We start from the raw sequence: 17,449 nt of genomic DNA on the forward strand, positions 1-17,449 counted from the left end.
AGTTTTATCACAAAAGACCTCAGTATTAGTTGAAACGAGGTTACGATATTTAAACTTTTCTTTTCTCAGAAATACGGTCGAGGGATATTTCAAGAAATTTTTGGCACTGATCTCTCCATTCATTAATCTAAGGACCGAAAATTGAGAGATACATGTGAGAAATAAAAATAGGTATGTAGATAGCATTAGTTTTTTTTTTTTTTTTTTTAATATTTTGTGTTGCCATTCGAGTTCACAGGCATGAAGAAATATCTAGGGTACAGTCGGAAATAATGCTGATTATGTTGTTCTCATCACCAACCGTTAATCATTACGTAGGATGATCAATCATGAGATCGAATAACACAGCATGTATAATTATAAATATTAACAATTTGATAATAACATTAATTTGATAATGTCATATTGCAATAGAAGTTGTATATATTTTCTGGAAGCCGCCCCCCGCCCGTGGAAACATTGAAAATTCCATAACGCAACAGTTGGCGATAAGAGACTTTAGAATTTAAAATCAAGACTTTAATTAGTCTTAAAATCAAGACACTAGCGTAAAGGAATTTGCGTCCATGAAATGACAAATGACTAAATGAGTTTGAGACCAACATACTAAAGGCATGATTAATTAATAGAAATGGAAAAAATAAATAAATGAATTACAAAGCTTAAAACTAGGAGCCAAATTTAAAGCAAAATTGATGCGAACTCAAACTATATCGTGCCAGGTCTAGGGTCAGCCCAAAATTCATAAGGCTGATATGGATCGTAATACATATCCCAAAAAATGAAAAGAAAGTGAATGAGTGAATAATTTATTTTTGGTAAAATGAGTGGATATTTTTTGTTAAACTGGTATTATGATGTTATTTAGTATTATGGTCTAGTGATATTCTTTTTCACTTGTAACTAAAAGGTTTTAAGTTCCATTATCGCCAAAAGCGAATTTAAATTACATTTGAGACCAAGTCCACCTCTATCCCCCTTAATATAAATAATATCGTTTGTTTAAAAAAATGTTTTTTTTTTTTTTGAGTCAAACAATAGCGTTAGCAAGTTAAATATTAGATTAGTTACTCATAGAGTTTGAATCCATACTATCATGTCAAGGCATAACATATTTCCACTACTATAATAAATAGTCACTTGCCCCAAAAAACAAATATTGTTTCTTATTTCAAATCATTCATTTGGGAGTTGGGAGTAGCCAAATAAAACCGAAAATATTGGCGCCTAAATACTCACTCTTTACTATCCTTAATATGTAAACAGTCATTACTTATTTCAGATAGTCACTGTTTGACGTTGTGTGCGTTTGCTTAAACCCTCATACAATTCTAAATTTCACAAAAATTAGTGTAACAAATTGTACCTGCTACAAAAACAACATATAAATAGTGCACTCAGATTTGTTAAGGCAGCAATTATAACAACATCAAGCCTTTGCGACAAGGGGCAAGTGGCCCTTTACTAGATTTGATAATTTCTTACACAATCCGTTAACACAACACAAAAAGGACACGAAAGTAATAGGTTTTGGGTTAACACGATAACTAATTGGGTCGTTATTAGGTAATCTGATAAGAACTTGTTATTATCGGATTCTTAACGGGTTTACAATACATTATGAACAAAATTATTTGATGATTTTAAAGTTAAACTACTAAAAAAAACTTGCTATAAAACACAATAGCCATAATGTATATATTGTAAATTAGATATGTGTTATTGTATTATTATTCTATATAAGTTTGAAAACTTTGAGTTTTAACGATAAAGACAAAATAAAGGATAAAGTGAATAGTATTATGATTGACTTTTTTGTGTAAAAATGTGGTTTTTCGTTAAAGTGAACAATACCAAGAGCTTTTCATTAAAGTTCCCTTTCAAAATTTTAGGTTTAGGTTTTATTTAACTGTAGTACCATTATGTAGTTCATATTTTTTTTTGGGAATTGTTATTGGCACTCCAGATTTCTCATTCTATACTCCAAACTTTATATATATAAAAAGAAAAATACACTTGTGAGAAGTGTAAAATGAGATTTTTGGAGTGCCAATAACCTTTTTTTTTGTTTTTTTTTTAAACAAACAATATTATTTACATTAGACCATCTCCAATGGTGACCTAAAACCTAAAAATATTTAGCCTAGAAACACATTTTCTACTCCAACCCTTCTGGCCTAAAATTTTAGCCCCAGATTATCAAAGAATGAATTAAGGCTATTTTTTTTTTAAATTAACTCTTTTAAAAATAAAAAAAATAAAAAATAAAAAATAAAATTTGTAGACTATCCTAAATTAATTTTATGAACAATTTAACCTAAAAATATTTAAATTCCGATAAATTTTGAAAAATCACTAAATCAATACATGAAAATCATGATAAACCACATAAACTTAAAAAAAAAATTTAAAAAAAAAAAAAGAAAAAAAAAGACAATTAATAAACCACATAAACTTAATACAATCGAAAACTCATAGACTACATAAACTTAATAATGATATCCACCATCTTGACTTGGTGACGGACTTGGGTGATAGTCTTGAGATGATTCATCATCTTGAAATATACTCCTTGTGGAATTCCTTCGTAAAATTTCCTTTTGCTTACTGATGCGTGATTTATACGCACACAAATTAAACCCTCTTTTTTTTGTCAATTGTAGTATAAGTATAAGTAGGGATCGTTCTGGACCGGGGATTAGGAGGGATTGCAAATCACTTGGAAACTGACTCAAAAACGTAAAATAAAGTTTAAAACACTAAACTAAACTCAAAGAATGCGAAGCTAAACGCTTAAAACACTAAAACAAACCAAAAGACTCAAACATCACCCAAAACACTCAAAACTGCCTTAAAAACACTTTCTGGGCAGTTTTGAGCACTTTGGTGAATATGGACGAAATTGGGAAATAAATTTAATCAAAACTCTTAAAAACACAAACTAAATGTAATTCTAACTAATCTAACACTTTAAAATAAATGGGGGATTGGTTTTGACGAATTTAAAACTAAAACAGAAACTTGGAATTAAAACAGATTCTACAAACGAAATTGATGGAATAGAATGATGAAAAACTAGTTAGAGGGTTCCTTATCCACACATGAACATAAGCATATAATTTGACTCCCAGTTATGACTTCAACAAACGATGAATGACAATGCTCCAAGTTAATTAGGTTCGCTTAAACTAACCTTCAGATTTCCCTAGATTCATTGGATTGAATGGAATACGCATTACAACCAAATTATTCCTTAATCAAAGTCCCTAACCATGGAATACGCATGATAGAGACATTCAACAAAGATCATTAAGTTCAACGGAAATCATGAACATCGACTAGGCATTCATAACTATGGAATACGCATGTTAATCCAGCCTAGGGTTTACTAAACACAATCGTGACTAGCGATCTTTACTACTCATGAATATAAGTTCATAACGATTAGGTGAAATTCCCTTATATCCTAGCATCAAGTTTAGACATGCAAATTAAGTGTCGACCCTCAACCCACATACATAAACAAGTTCTTAATCAAAACAGAAAAGTAAACCACATCTAAAGTTCATGAATTCATAACTGGAGTAAATCAAATCATAACCAACATATGTAAATGGCTTCAAATTCACCTCTAACTAAAAAGAAATTAGTTCCACATGTTTAACATAATTGAACAACAAGTTAAATTAAACATGAAAACAGAAACAAGAAAAGAAAGAACAAATTGATGGAAAGTTAGCTACGGGGTTCATCTCCACATATGTTATACTTGCATAATAAAACGATTTCCAATTGCATTTCAACAAATCATTAATTCTCAACGCTCCAAGTTAATTAGGTCCGCTTAAATTAACCTTCAAATCTTCCTAACGTTATTGAATTGGATGATTGCATACGACAACCCAAAACATTCCCCACAAGTCCCCTACATGATTGCATAATAGAGATACAAGCAAGAATCATTACGCTCTATGAAAATTATAAGTGTTGACGAGGCATTCGTTACTATGGAATACGCATGAAACTTATGCCAAGAATTCGTTTAACGCGATTGTTTATAAGCAACCTCCACTACTTGTGAATATAAGTTCGTAACTATTAGGTGAAACTCACTTATATTCTAGCGTCATATTCATGCATGAAAATTAAGTGTGCACTCTCAATAAACATACATAAATAAGTTATCAATCAAACAGTTAAACGAATTGAATCCACAACTTATGAAACGCAATTAGAAGTAATCAAATCAAAATGCAAGCATAAACATATATTTCGAATTCCCCCTAGCCAAGGGGGGTTTAGTTCCTCATGGTACAAAACAAAGAGAATCAAAGAAACACCTAAACATTCCAACAACTCAAACTTGAATTGTATGAACGTTTAGGCCCTCTTCTCTTCCATGCCTCATTCGTACAAAACAAAGAGTATTGAAATTAAACATAGAAATCAAAGAAACACCTAAACATTCCAACAACTCAAACTTGAATTGTATGAACGTTTAGGCACTCTTATCTTCCTCTTCGTTGTAGCACAAGGTCTAAGGATAGTTTGATGGTGTGAATGGTTTGGGGAGTGGTGAAAATGGAAGGATGGTGTTTGGATTGTAAGGGAGGGCACGGCACAAGGGAGTTTTGATGTCTACATTCTGAAATGTGGAAGGATATCCATGAGAATGAATGCAATGGATGCTTATTTATAGGTGAAATGGGGGGAACATGACAGCTAGGAGGGAATGTGGCTGCATGTTTGAATGATTAAAGGATGCATGTGGGTTGGAATTGCATGTGCAATGAATATGTGGCTGCATGTGCAAGGGGACAATCTGAAAATGCATGTGAAAGCATGTGTTGGCTGCAATGATGAAATGGATAGGAGTGCATGTGACTTAATTAATTAAAGGGAGTGCATGTGCAATGTTTTAAAGGATGGAATGCATGTGAATATGATGGAAATTTGATGGGAACTCATGGCAAGGATGATTTCTGGTGGTGAATGTGGCTGATTTGATTTATGGAAGATGCATGTGGATTAAAGGTGAGTGAATGATTATGGAATGCAATCTGAAATGGGAGATGGAATGAAGGTGTTTTGCATGTGAATTAAAGAGTAAATGCATGTGAATTAAAGAGTGAATGCATGTGCAATGACAGCTAGGTTGAATATGCATGTGGAATGGCTGATTTATTTGAATAGGAAAGCATGTGGATTTAATGGTTTAAAGGGTGAATGCATGTGTTGATGAATGGGATTGTGGAGATGCACGGTTTTGGGAGAGAATGGTGTGAATCCATGGCATGATTGGGATTAGGAAAGGTTTAAATGTCCTAAAACTAAAGGGAACAAGGTTCCAACACTTTGGTCTTCAATTAGGTCTTCAATTTCGTCCAACACTTTGGCTCCAAGCATAAGCTATCCATCCTTAGCCCAAAAGTGCTCCAAAAGTCTCCAAAATGCATTTTTTTGCTCCTTTAGCCCTTTGGACCTACAAACACACGAAAATAGCTTAAAGTACTAAAATAACTAAAGAAACATAACGTAAATGCACGAGAACAAGCCATTTAAGTCGCATGAATATGCTCCTATCACTTACCATGTAAGTATTTCTTCCTCTCTGAAGTGTATTTGTCGAGGTCCTCCATTATCAAATTAGTTTCGTACCTTTCTTGCTCCCTATCCCCTTCTTCCTTCATGGCCAAAAACATTTGGGCCGATTCTTCTTGCTGGCAGCACTGGTTTTCGTTCATTCTTGCCATTTCGCTAGCAAATTGTGCACGTATCGGATCTTGGGACTTCTCTTTTCTCTTTGCTTCCTTTTGCTTATCTCTACCCAGAGGCCTTGGAAAAGAAGAAGTTAGGCTCATTTGATCGACACCTTCATTGTCGGAAAAATTCACACATTCATTGACATCATTTGGGGGTGGGGCTTCATTATGAAATAATCTTCCACATTGTTGATTCGCATCGGTTCCCCACCTCGGACAATCCTTGAGGATGTTCCAAGCATGATGCAACTTAAAAGCTTGATTTTTTTGGTGTAGTTCTTGTCTTGTAAATTGTCATTGCTTTGTCACTCTATGCAACAAATACATAAAAACAATTAGTTGCAAATTACTATTATGTACAGGACAACCTAAATATCAACAAAGAAACTCACAATTTCTTAGGCGCCCCTTCCACTAGGCATGTCTGAAGGGAAAATATGAGATTTATGTGGGATTTCTATTGACTAGCATGCATATACAATTCAAAATTTATATACGAAAACAACGGAAGCATGTCATCAATTAATATCAAAGATCTAGTCATGAAAATCCCCTTCAAGATTCATAGGTTTATTTATGATGCATCAAAAACAATTTATTGAAGAACAAAGTTTAGGAGTAGTTTTATACCTCTTGATCTAGATCTTAGACCAAGGATGGACCACCTCCAAGCTCTTTGCTCCTTGAACTCCTTGAGCCTGGCCTCCCTCCTTGCCTCCTCCACTTTGTTGAGAATGAGTGCTCCTAGGTCGTCTTCAAGTTTCCAAAATTGAAAACCTCTAAAGATCCTCACCCACTAGTGTAGTGACAAGGATGAAGGAATAACCAAAGGGGTGATAAAATGATTAGCTAAAATCCCTCTATGGTGGCCGGCCCTTTGAGTGTTAGAGAGAGTTATTTTCTTTTCTCTTTTGTTGTTTTGAACACACAAAAAACCCCCCATGAAACTTTCACTATAAAGTTCCTTTTATTACATAAAGAAACAAGTCAACAATTGACCTTCTCTCTCCCTCTCTTTGGCCGGCCTTCTTTGTGTTGTTTGGGCTTTGGGCTTTTATTATTTCAAGTCATCCAATGCTTGAATAAAAGCCCAATGGGTTTAGGCCCAATGGGCCCAATTAAACCCGAACATTTCTTTAAGCCCAAAACGATCTTTTATCGCTTTTATGATTTCTTTAGACTTTCTAAATTAATCACAACACTTAATTAATCCAATTAATTATTTCCATCATCCATTAGTTACTCACTACAAGAGTGTATTGGTGAACAATCTTTTAGGTTCTAATTAGCAAGGCAGTGAGGTGATTGGCACCAATCCAATTGATTATATTTAATCCATCCACTTAGTGAATTAAAACTTACTTTTAAATCACCTTCTTCTTTGATGACTACATTTAATCATCTAGAAGAACTCACAAGCCATGAGTGACATCTAAACATATATCATGGCTACCCAAGCTAATGTAGAAGTTCATTCGGAGAACCTATTCAGTTGGAATTACAATGTAATTCGATCCTTCTCTAAAACAATACTCTCAATCACATCACTAGGGTATGGATATACTATGTCAAACCCCTAATGTGATTATGCTTTCTTATATGATTCAATTGAGTCGCATAGGAACGTTTTCCTTTATTACGCTCGAGACTTCGGCCGAAGATTCCCGAATCATATCTCAGAGTATTCTTCCTCTCATAACGAGGATCAGAGATTCCTTGTTGATCATTCACATGCCTACATGTTTAGATACCTTAACCCCAACAATGTCGTGGACACTCCAATGGAATGTCGTTTGACATGATCAAAGATCAATGACCCAACCATTAGACATCTATGATGTCTCAGGTCAAAGGATTACTTACATTATTCCAACCTTCAGAGTTACTTGCTTGACATGTGAGTAGACCTCCATGCAAGTACTCTCGTTCGATTGTGTTCAGTGAACTCATTCCCTTAATGAGCACCTACATACTTGTCTTAGTGTCACTACACGAATGGGATGAGACTTTCCATCCTTCCATTTGAAGCAGACATAGTATGTACCGGTCTATGCATTGTCAGTATCCCTCCGACAATCCTATGACCAGGAACCTTTTTGGACATAATGGTTATGAGAAGAAGGTCTCTGTAGTCTAATCATCATTAGATTACTTCTTCCATCAATCCATTGTCCATGGATTCATTATTTAGGACATATTTTGTTCATTGAGATAGTCCTAATTAGTATCTTTGCCTTCCGATGTATAAGAGTCATATATACATCAATTCATTGTCCTGAAAGGTTTCTTCCAAAGATTGACTTTCAGGGCATATTTCCAACAATCTCCCACTTGCACTAAAGTCAATCACTAGTGTAACTTATACATGCTAGTTGAGTGAGCTTATGCTCGTAGGTTAACTTGGTTATGTATTTAATCACCTTTTAATTTAAAAGGGATTTACTTATCAAATGTTTCTAAAACATTTTGATGATGTCTCTTTCTTGTGTTCGAATACTTTGATGAGACCTTGATTCCATGGCTTGAGCTATCGCCCCATTACGTCGTAGTATCCTACTAATGACCTTATGGTTTGGATTCAATCATTGGTTCTAAAAGAACCCCTTTCATTCAAAACACCTTTTGAAGCAGTTTCTAAAACAATATATCAACATATATTTCGTTTGTATACTTTATACAAACTTTGCTCCAATCCTTGAGACCATTGTAGTACAATACTATCAATATATATTCATACGATTAGTACTTCATTCATTATGAAGTTCCATTTGTTTAAAATGGATTATTTTCACTTTGGTTCATAACCTAAGTGAATGCACGCTTCTAGAGTCCCACTCTGATGTTCCTTTCTTAAAGGCAATAATACTCTTTCAGTTGCTATGGTTCTGATCCTGGGATATAGTAATATCTTAAAGTGACAACCCATGTGGTTTTTCACCTTTTGATATTTACTCACAAGTCCATACATGTGTTCCTTTTGTGATTTTATGACACATTTATTATAAGGGTTATGAAAGTGATTTTCTATCATATAGTAAAATGCTTTCTTAAATCTTCAACATTTGAGATTTAATTTCCCCATATAACTTCCTTGAGATAGCCTTTGTTATATCAATAAGTCCAATTTCAAGTCTATACTTAAAATTAACTGTGTCATGTCTTGTCATTTTTCGAGTAACATCTAGGTTTGATCAAGTCTATCAAATAGACTTTATTCATATCTTGTTGCTCAAATTATGACATCACTCCCATTGGGCTTGTTGTAACTTAGCATTCATTCAAAAACTTAACACTTAAATTTTCTTGATTTGAATGCATATTGCTCCCACTAACTTGTTTTGGATCTATTGACAATCATTGAGATCCATTAGCTTATTAATGATGTCTCAACAATTTTGAGACTATCAACAACGCTAGCTAACACAAGTTATTTAAATGAATCATTTAAATGGTGTCATACACCATACTTCAAGTTTTAGTCATACTAAGACTTTAATGTAGTCATATAAGAATTATCCAAGTCTTTAGTGAAAGCATGGCTTCTACTAAGGATATAGAAACTCAACCATTCCTTCTAGGTGGTTGATATAATTCTTTATCAAAACTACATAGAGCGTTATAGTTACATAAGGTGACGAATTCGGATTGTCTTGTTGTTAAACTATATGTTGTGACTCATTTTGAAACTATTCCCTTTTGTTTCATCAACTTGTCCATATGCTTTGTTATTTAGCTTGTTCTCATATAAGAGAATGATGGACAACTCCCAACATATAACCATTTTATGCTAGGTTGACGAAACCTACATTCAAAGACTATTCTTTAGAATGTTACACAACATAGAATATTAACGTTTTGTAGAGCTTGAGTCTTTTAACAATTAAAATTATAAACTCTCAATAATAGTCAAGTACTATTATTATTTAGACAACTATAAACCAATCATATTCAAGTTTATATCCAATTTCTCACCTCCCACTATTTCTTATGACTTTAATGAGAAATCATTTCATACATTCAAAAAAAAAATGTATAAACGTGGAGTATACGGGTTGAGGACATTGTGTAGTAGCTTTAAAACCTTTCAAGCTCATTTGTTTCACTCTTCACTAAGTTGATGTCTTGTTATTAAGTGACTAAAATCTTTAAACATTTTATTGATTTAGACACTTCATTCTTGGTTTAATCACTAACACACTTGACATTTTAAAACAATTTTAAGAATGTCCAATTAATTGTTCAAAACTACTAATTGAATCAAGAGTGATCTTGATTATTGTGGTTTAAGTGATAACCATATAAGAAACGTTTTTCTTATTTCTAATATCATTATAATCATGTATCTCAACTAGGATACAACAAGACAATATTCAATTCATAACATTACTTTAAGGAAATATTTTATTTATTAGAAGGCATTCATCACATTACATTAATATGATAACACAAACATTCACAATGTTTAACTTAAAAGGAATTATCTCTAAACATTTAGAGACTTATTTAAGTACCTTCAAACATTTAGGCATTAATAGTGGTGTTCCATCATATGAAGCCACATAATAAGTTCTTAACACAATAAGAAAGTTTAAAGACAATCTTTAAATGCCTAAACAAACTTCCCAAGTAGTAAGCAAAAAACATGGTGACCGAACCCTTCTCCACTCTTTTCTTTGCTTGTTCCTCTTCTACTTAGCTCCTCCACCTATATACAATTATACAAGTGATTAGCATTTTATATCAAATATAAATATTTAGAAGATCCAACAATTAGAATTGAAGATAAGAACATAAACCATACCTTGTGGCTTGTCCTTAAGAGTTGCAAGGTATAACCTGCAATTCCTCTTCCAATGCCCCTCCTTTCCACAGTGGTGGCAAGCCCCCTTGGGCTCCATTGCCTTCTTTTTCTTCACTCCTCCTTTCGGCTTAAGAGTGGGTGACTTCTTCTCCTTCCCTTTGCCTTTGCCTTGCGGCTTAGACTTGGAAGAGGATGGCTTGTTGTAGGCTACTGCAGAAGTCCCTACAACATTCTCTTTCATCATAGTTTTCTCAGCAGTTACTAACATGTTTAGTAACTCAGAGAGAGTACTATCCATTTTATTCATATTGTAGTTCATTACGAACTGTGAGAATGAATCAGAAAGAGAAGCCAATATAAAGTCCTAGGCCAATTCCCCGTCAAGTGGAGTGCCTAGGTTTTCCAGTTGTTCAATGAATCCTATCATCTTCAGTGCATGTAGATGCACTGGAGCCCCCTTGACCATCTTGGTCTTCACAAGTTCACAGACAGTGCTAAAGCGACGGTTGCGCGTCCCTTCACCATATAACTCCGTAAGATGGAGTATTATGGAAAATGCACTGTCCATGCCCTCGTGCTGTCTCTGTAGCTCCTCATTCATGGAAGCCAACAGATAGCACTTGGCTTGTGTGTCATCCTCAATGTGCTTGTCAAACTTAGCACGTTCATCCTCAGTGGCCGAAGGGCCAAGGGGTATGTAAGGTGGAGCTTTGTTTAGTACGTAAACAATCTTCTCCAATGTTAGGAGAATCTTGACATTACGATACCATGATGGGAAATTGTGCCCCTCTAGGCAATGTTTGTCGAGTATTTTCGCGAGTGTGCTTCCAACCATATCTAAATACATAAACAATAAAATAAATTAGTTTGATTGTTGATTAAGTCACACGATTCGGGTCTTTGAACCGAATGACTCCACCCACCATTTTTGGCAAATTCCATATCCCTCAAGATGGAATCCGGGAGATTTCAAAGAAAGCTCCTAGCAGGTTATAGGAGGCTCACTATTACCAAGCCCACCTCACGATGATACGATGTCGGCTAGCAAAAATAATAATGAGAGGGTATACTTACCCATTCACAACAACCTCTTGTGATTACCTATCTTATTGGCCTCTAGAGAATAATGCCTCACGATGATACGATGTTGGCACCATTTCTTCTTAGTTAAGTTCTTACCCACCATGCCGGTTTAGATAGGGGTCCAAGTATAACCTCACGATGATACGATGTTGGTTACACTCGTTGCCTATTTTCACCACATCAAATGTCTTTAAATAGATTCCTCCTGAGTATAAGCATGCACTTTGCACTCCCCCATGATAGGGTGAAGGCGGTGTACAAGTCATAAACGATTGGAGCCTACCATGGTGGAAGGCCACGAAAAAGTGTTCAAAGCACTCTTACGCTTTCAACTTAATATTGTATTTGATTGAGGGATTTTAAGGTCTCATCAATTTTATTTATTTAAACACATTCAAATAAATTGTGTCCTATTATAACTACTAGTCCAAAGTTTAATGAAATTAGTAGCATACAATATCCCCACTATTCGTTTTCATAAAACAAATCAATATCAAAACATTTTTCAAAATATTGGAGATACATATAACTACTAATTGTATTCATTATAGTTTAGTAGCGTATGATACTCCCACTATTTGTTTTGAGAAAAAAAAAAAACAAATCAATATCAAAAACGAATTTTTCAAATATTGGAAGTAACTACTACTACTACGGTTTTTGTATTCCCTTGAAATTGGACTTTATAGTCATCTTAGGCTCTTGGATGACCATGGACTTATTGGTTAATTCAACAACGAGCCAACATTGTTGAATAAGATCTCGGGGAGGTTGTGTCAATTTAATTACGTGCTTTCAATTCAATTAAAACATTTTTGATTGAGCCATTAGAAATGAAAGGCAATGATTCATTGCTAATTAGGGCGTTGGACCCATTTAATCTTTTTATCTCATGTCAAAACCCTCTTTTAAATATGTCTCCTTACCAATAGTTAAAGAAACTCTAGTCTAGTACTAGAGGGAATCAACTAACTAAAAGAGATTAAGAAGTAATAAGAATTACAAACCGATTTGTACAAATTCCTACAAATTACACATACTAAGAGGGAGAGATAGATTAATGTCAAACATGATAAGGTCCAATTGAAATAGAAATTAAAACACATTCCCAAGGTTCAAACAATTTGAGTTTAGCGCCTTTTTCTCATAGCTCAATTATCGTTTAAGGCATAAGTCCATAGTCACCCATTTTCTAACTACTTAATCACATTAAATAATTAAATGGAATGCAACATAATCAATTAGATTTAGTGCATATGGGCATAATTAAATGATGAGTTTAAACATTAAAAAAAATTAAAATCAAACATTTCAATTTTTAAATAGTAGGGGTCTAAATGCAAATATAAAAAGTTAGGGGTCAAACCATAAATACTAAAAGTAATACCAAACTTTTCATGATTACAAAAGGACCCTCAAGTGGGAAAACCACTTGAGTTGGCCGGCCAAATGAAGGGGGAGGTGGGTAGGTCTCACCCACCTTGCATTATTTCAACATAAAGAAGAAAAAGAATTCAAATTATGCTTGCACTTGATTTTGCTTTAAGGAAATTAGGGAAAAAGTTTTAAAATATCCTAAAGAAGTCTAGGATTGAAAAAACCTTTTGTAATAAATATTGATGATAAGAATATCATCCAAATCCATAAAACAATTTATGAACTTAAATAAAACTATTTTCAAAAAACAAAACCATGAACACCAAGAACATAACCAAGAACTTCAAGAACACATTTTTCTAGCTTCAAAGTGTGTGTGTGAGGTTCAAAACAAAACACAAACACATAGCCAAAAAATCCCCTTTTGCCGTGCCCTCCCTATGATTCAAAACCCCAAAATTTGTTCTAAACTCACTCTTCATTCATGCATCCAAAACACCTTTTGCATACATATCTTTTTCAACTATTGATTCACAATTTTTCAACATTTGAAAAACAAAAGATAAACATACTTTGAATGAAGAACTAATATGTCAAACATAAAATTAATACCCATATGCATAAAATCCAAAAGGACACATCAAATATAAACCTTTGGCTCTGATACCACTTGAAGGGAAAATATGAGATTTATGTGGGATTTCTATTGACTAGCATGCATATACAATTCAAAATTTATATACGAAAACAACGGAAGCATGTCATCAATTAATATCAAAGCTCTAGTCATGAAAATCCCCTTCAAGATTCATAGGTTTATTTATGATGCATCAAAAACAATTTATTGAAGAACAAAGTTTAGGAGTAGTTTTATACCTCTTGATCTAGATCTTAGACCAAGGATGGACCACCTCCAAGCTCTTTGCTCCTTGAACTCCTTGAGCCTAGCCTCCCTCCTTGCCTCCTCCACTTTGTTGAGAATGAGTGCTCCTAGGTCCTCTTCAAGTTTCCAAATTTGAAAACTTCTAAAGATCCTCACCCACTAGTGTAGTGAGAAGGATGAAGGAATAACCAAAGGGGTGATAAAATGATTAGCTAAAATCCCCCTATGGTGGCCGGCCCTTTGAGTGTTAGAGAGAGTTATTTTTTTTTCTCTTTTGTTGTTTTGAACACACAAAAAAACCCCCCATGAAACTTTCACTATAAAGTTCCTTTTATTACATAAAGAAACAAGTCAACAATTGACCTTCTCTCTCCCTCTCTTTGGCCGGCCTTCTTTGTGTTGTTTGGGCTTTGGGCTTTTATTATTTCAAGTCATCCAATGCTTGAATAAAAGCCCAATGGGTTTAGGCCCAATGGGCCCAATTAAACCCGAACATTTCTTTAAGCCCAAAACGATCTTTTATCGCTTTTATGATTTCTTTAGACTTTCTAAATTAATCACAACACTTAATTAATCCAATTAATTATTTCCATCATCCATTAGTTACTCACTACAAGAGTGTATTGGTGAACAATCTTTTAGGTTCTAATTAGCAAGGCAGTGAGGTGATTGGCACCAATCCAATTGATTATATTTAATCCATCCACTTAGTGAATTAAAACTTACTTTTAATTCACCTTCTTCTTTGATGACTACATTTAATCATCTAGAAGAACTCACAAGCCATGAGTGACATCTAAACATATATCATGGCTACCCAAGCTAATGTAGAAGTTCATTCGGAGAACCTATTCAGTTGGAATTACAATGTAATTCGATCATTCTCTAAAACAATACTCTCAATCACATCACTAGGGTATGGATATACTATGTCAAACCCCTAATGTGATTATGTTTTCTTATATGATTCAATTGAGTCGCATAGGAACGTTTTCCTTTATTACGCTCGAGACTTCGGCCGAAGATTCCCGAATCATATCTCAGAGTATTCTTCCTCTCATAACGAGGATCAGAGATTCCTTGTTGATCATTCACATGCCTACATGTTTAGATACCTTAACCCCAACAATGTCGTGGACACTCTAATGGAATGTCGTTTGACATGATCAAAGATCAAGGACCTAACCATTAGACATCTATGATGTCTCAGGTCAAAAGATTACTTACATTATTCCAACCTTCAGAGTTACTTGCTTGACATGTGAGTAGACCTCCATGCAAGTACTCTCGTTCGATTGTGTTCAGTGAACTCATTCCCTTAATGAGCACCTACATACTTGTCTTAGTGTCACTACACGAATGGGATGAGACTTTCCATCCTTCCATTTGAAGCAGACATAGTATGTACCGGTCTATGCATTGTCAGTATCCCTCCGACAATCCTATGACCAGGAACCTTTTTGGACATAATGGTTATGAGAAGAAGGTCTCTGTAGTCTAATCATCATTAGATTACTTCTTCCATCAATCCATTGTCCATGGATTCATTATTTAGGACATATTTTGTTCATTGAGATAGTCCTAATTAGTATCTTTGCCTTCCGATGTATAAGAGTCATATATACATCAATTCATTGTCCTGAAAGGTTTCTTCCAAAGATTGACTTTCAGGGCATATTTCCAACAATGTCAACCATGGCTCTCTCCAAGCTTCCCTTCCACAAACTGCACGCTTTGTTGATAATCTTCCACCGATCATAAACACCACCAACTTCCCTTCGACCAACGTTGGAGTTTTCATGGAACTTATCAATGATTTTACCCCACAAAACCTTTCTATTTTGATTGGTGCCGACAGCATCATCTTCGCTAATAGAAATCCATGCCAAACATAAAGCAATATCTTCATCAAAGGTCCAATTACGATCTCTAACATGCTCTTTTGCCATCTCAAAAATTTTGATGAGAAGAAATGGTAGAAAGAAAAATTGGAAGCATTGTAGGAGAAAAGTGAGTTTTGTGTGGATGATTGAACAAATATATAGGTATTTATAGAGTTTTTGGTTGAATTTTAAGTTAAATTATTTTTTAAAATTATTTTAGCCTTTGGATTTAAATTTGGACTATTAGATCTTTTTTTTTACCGTTAGATTTGATTACATTCTATTTGTACCATACTTGACTAATCCCGAAACTACTGAGCACAGGTCAACAATATACTGTCAAGGACCCACAAAACTTTTCCTCCAACCAGGAGGCCAATCACAACGCTACACGTATCGATATCAGAGGCCAATCACAACGCAACACGTGTCGATATCATAGGCCAATCACAACACGACACGTGTCAATGTCAGAACAAAGCTAGAAACTCTTTTCTATAAAAGGGGATCATTCTCCCACAATAATCCCTAATGTCATTTGTACTAAACTATTCACTAGAACTCACTAAAAGAGAGCTTGAACCTATGTATTTATGTAAACCCTTCACAACTAATGAAAACTCCTCTACCCCGTAGACGTAGCCAATCTGGGTGAACCACGTACATCTTGTGTTGTTTGCTTTCCTGTCTCTATCCATTTACATACTTATCCACACTAGTGACCAGAGCAATCTAGCGAAAGTCACAAACTTGACACTCTTTGTTGTACCAAAGTCCTCGCCAATTTTGTGCATCAATATTTGGCGCCGTCTGTGGGAATTGCACTTATTCCTACTCTCTCCAGCTTTGTCAAGCTGGTTTCCACCATTCGTACACTTTCTTTCGACCAGGCACCCCTCTCCAACATGGGGAGCGAAGGGAGCCACAGCACACAGAACGACACCCCCTCGCACTTAATGCAAAGCAACGAAAGAAGAAACGAAAAAAGTTTGCTCTTTAGGCTAAAGTCGATGAGCTAGAAGCTCAGAACAACAAGATAGCAATAAAGAATGAGATCTTCCATGAGCAGTATGAGAAGCTCTTCGGGATGCTCCATGAAGCTAAGCATACTCAAACACACGAACTCATCGCCCCCGGGGAAGTCAACCACCACCTAGGTGCCCCCCAACACGGGGGATTACCTGCCTTCAACATGGATATCCCTAATGGGGAGCGAGTTACTCATCAAGGTGTTGATTAACATAAGACCTCTCTAGACCCAACTGTTTCGACCCGAAGCAGGAGAAGTGGAGGAAGTCATATTCTTGCAGAAGGAGCAGAATGATCAAAAACCGTTTATCGCGACTATTGGGACTTCCTGAGGCAACGTCAAGAGAACCCCATCCACATAAGCTCGAAGGTCAATGACCCAAGGGTTTCTGAAAAATTCGGTCCTCTCCCATGCTCTAAGCCAACTGCCAATCTAGGGAATGAGTGACATGTCCTAGAGGAATATGAAGGTACGAGGGACTCGAGGGCGTTTCGACAAGTTCGCCCTGGAAGTTAGTACAATGAGTCCAAAGAAAAATCTCATGCTCTTGCTCAAGCTTTCCTACTTCCAAGAGGAGATGGAGACTTACGGAAGAAAGATCCATTAGTACCTGACTTCACTCAAGACCCC

At 35.1% G+C, this 17,449-nt stretch overlaps 2 protein-coding genes across 2 annotated transcripts; both read right to left on the bottom strand.

The window, feature by feature from the left end:
• Positions 1–10,450: 10,450 nt before the first annotated feature.
• LOC137709020 (uncharacterized) lies at positions 10,451–10,861 on the bottom strand. Its single transcript, XM_068448166.1, has 2 exons — positions 10,564–10,861; positions 10,451–10,467 (listed from the first exon to the last, which is right to left on the bottom strand). The coding sequence occupies exons 1-2, from the start codon at positions 10,859–10,861 to the stop codon at positions 10,451–10,453; spliced, it is 315 nt and encodes a 104-aa protein (XP_068304267.1).
• Positions 10,862–10,927: 66 nt separating this feature from the next.
• LOC137709021 (uncharacterized) lies at positions 10,928–11,398 on the bottom strand. Its single transcript, XM_068448167.1, has one exon. It carries the CDS (start codon positions 11,396–11,398, stop codon positions 10,928–10,930), a length of 471 nt encoding a protein of 156 aa, XP_068304268.1.
• Positions 11,399–17,449: the final 6,051 nt, after the last annotated feature.

The sequence above is a fragment of the Pyrus communis genome, chromosome 11 (genome assembly GCF_963583255.1).
Source record: "Pyrus communis chromosome 11, drPyrComm1.1, whole genome shotgun sequence".
In the NCBI taxonomy this organism is placed as follows: Eukaryota; Viridiplantae; Streptophyta; class Magnoliopsida; order Rosales; family Rosaceae; genus Pyrus; species Pyrus communis.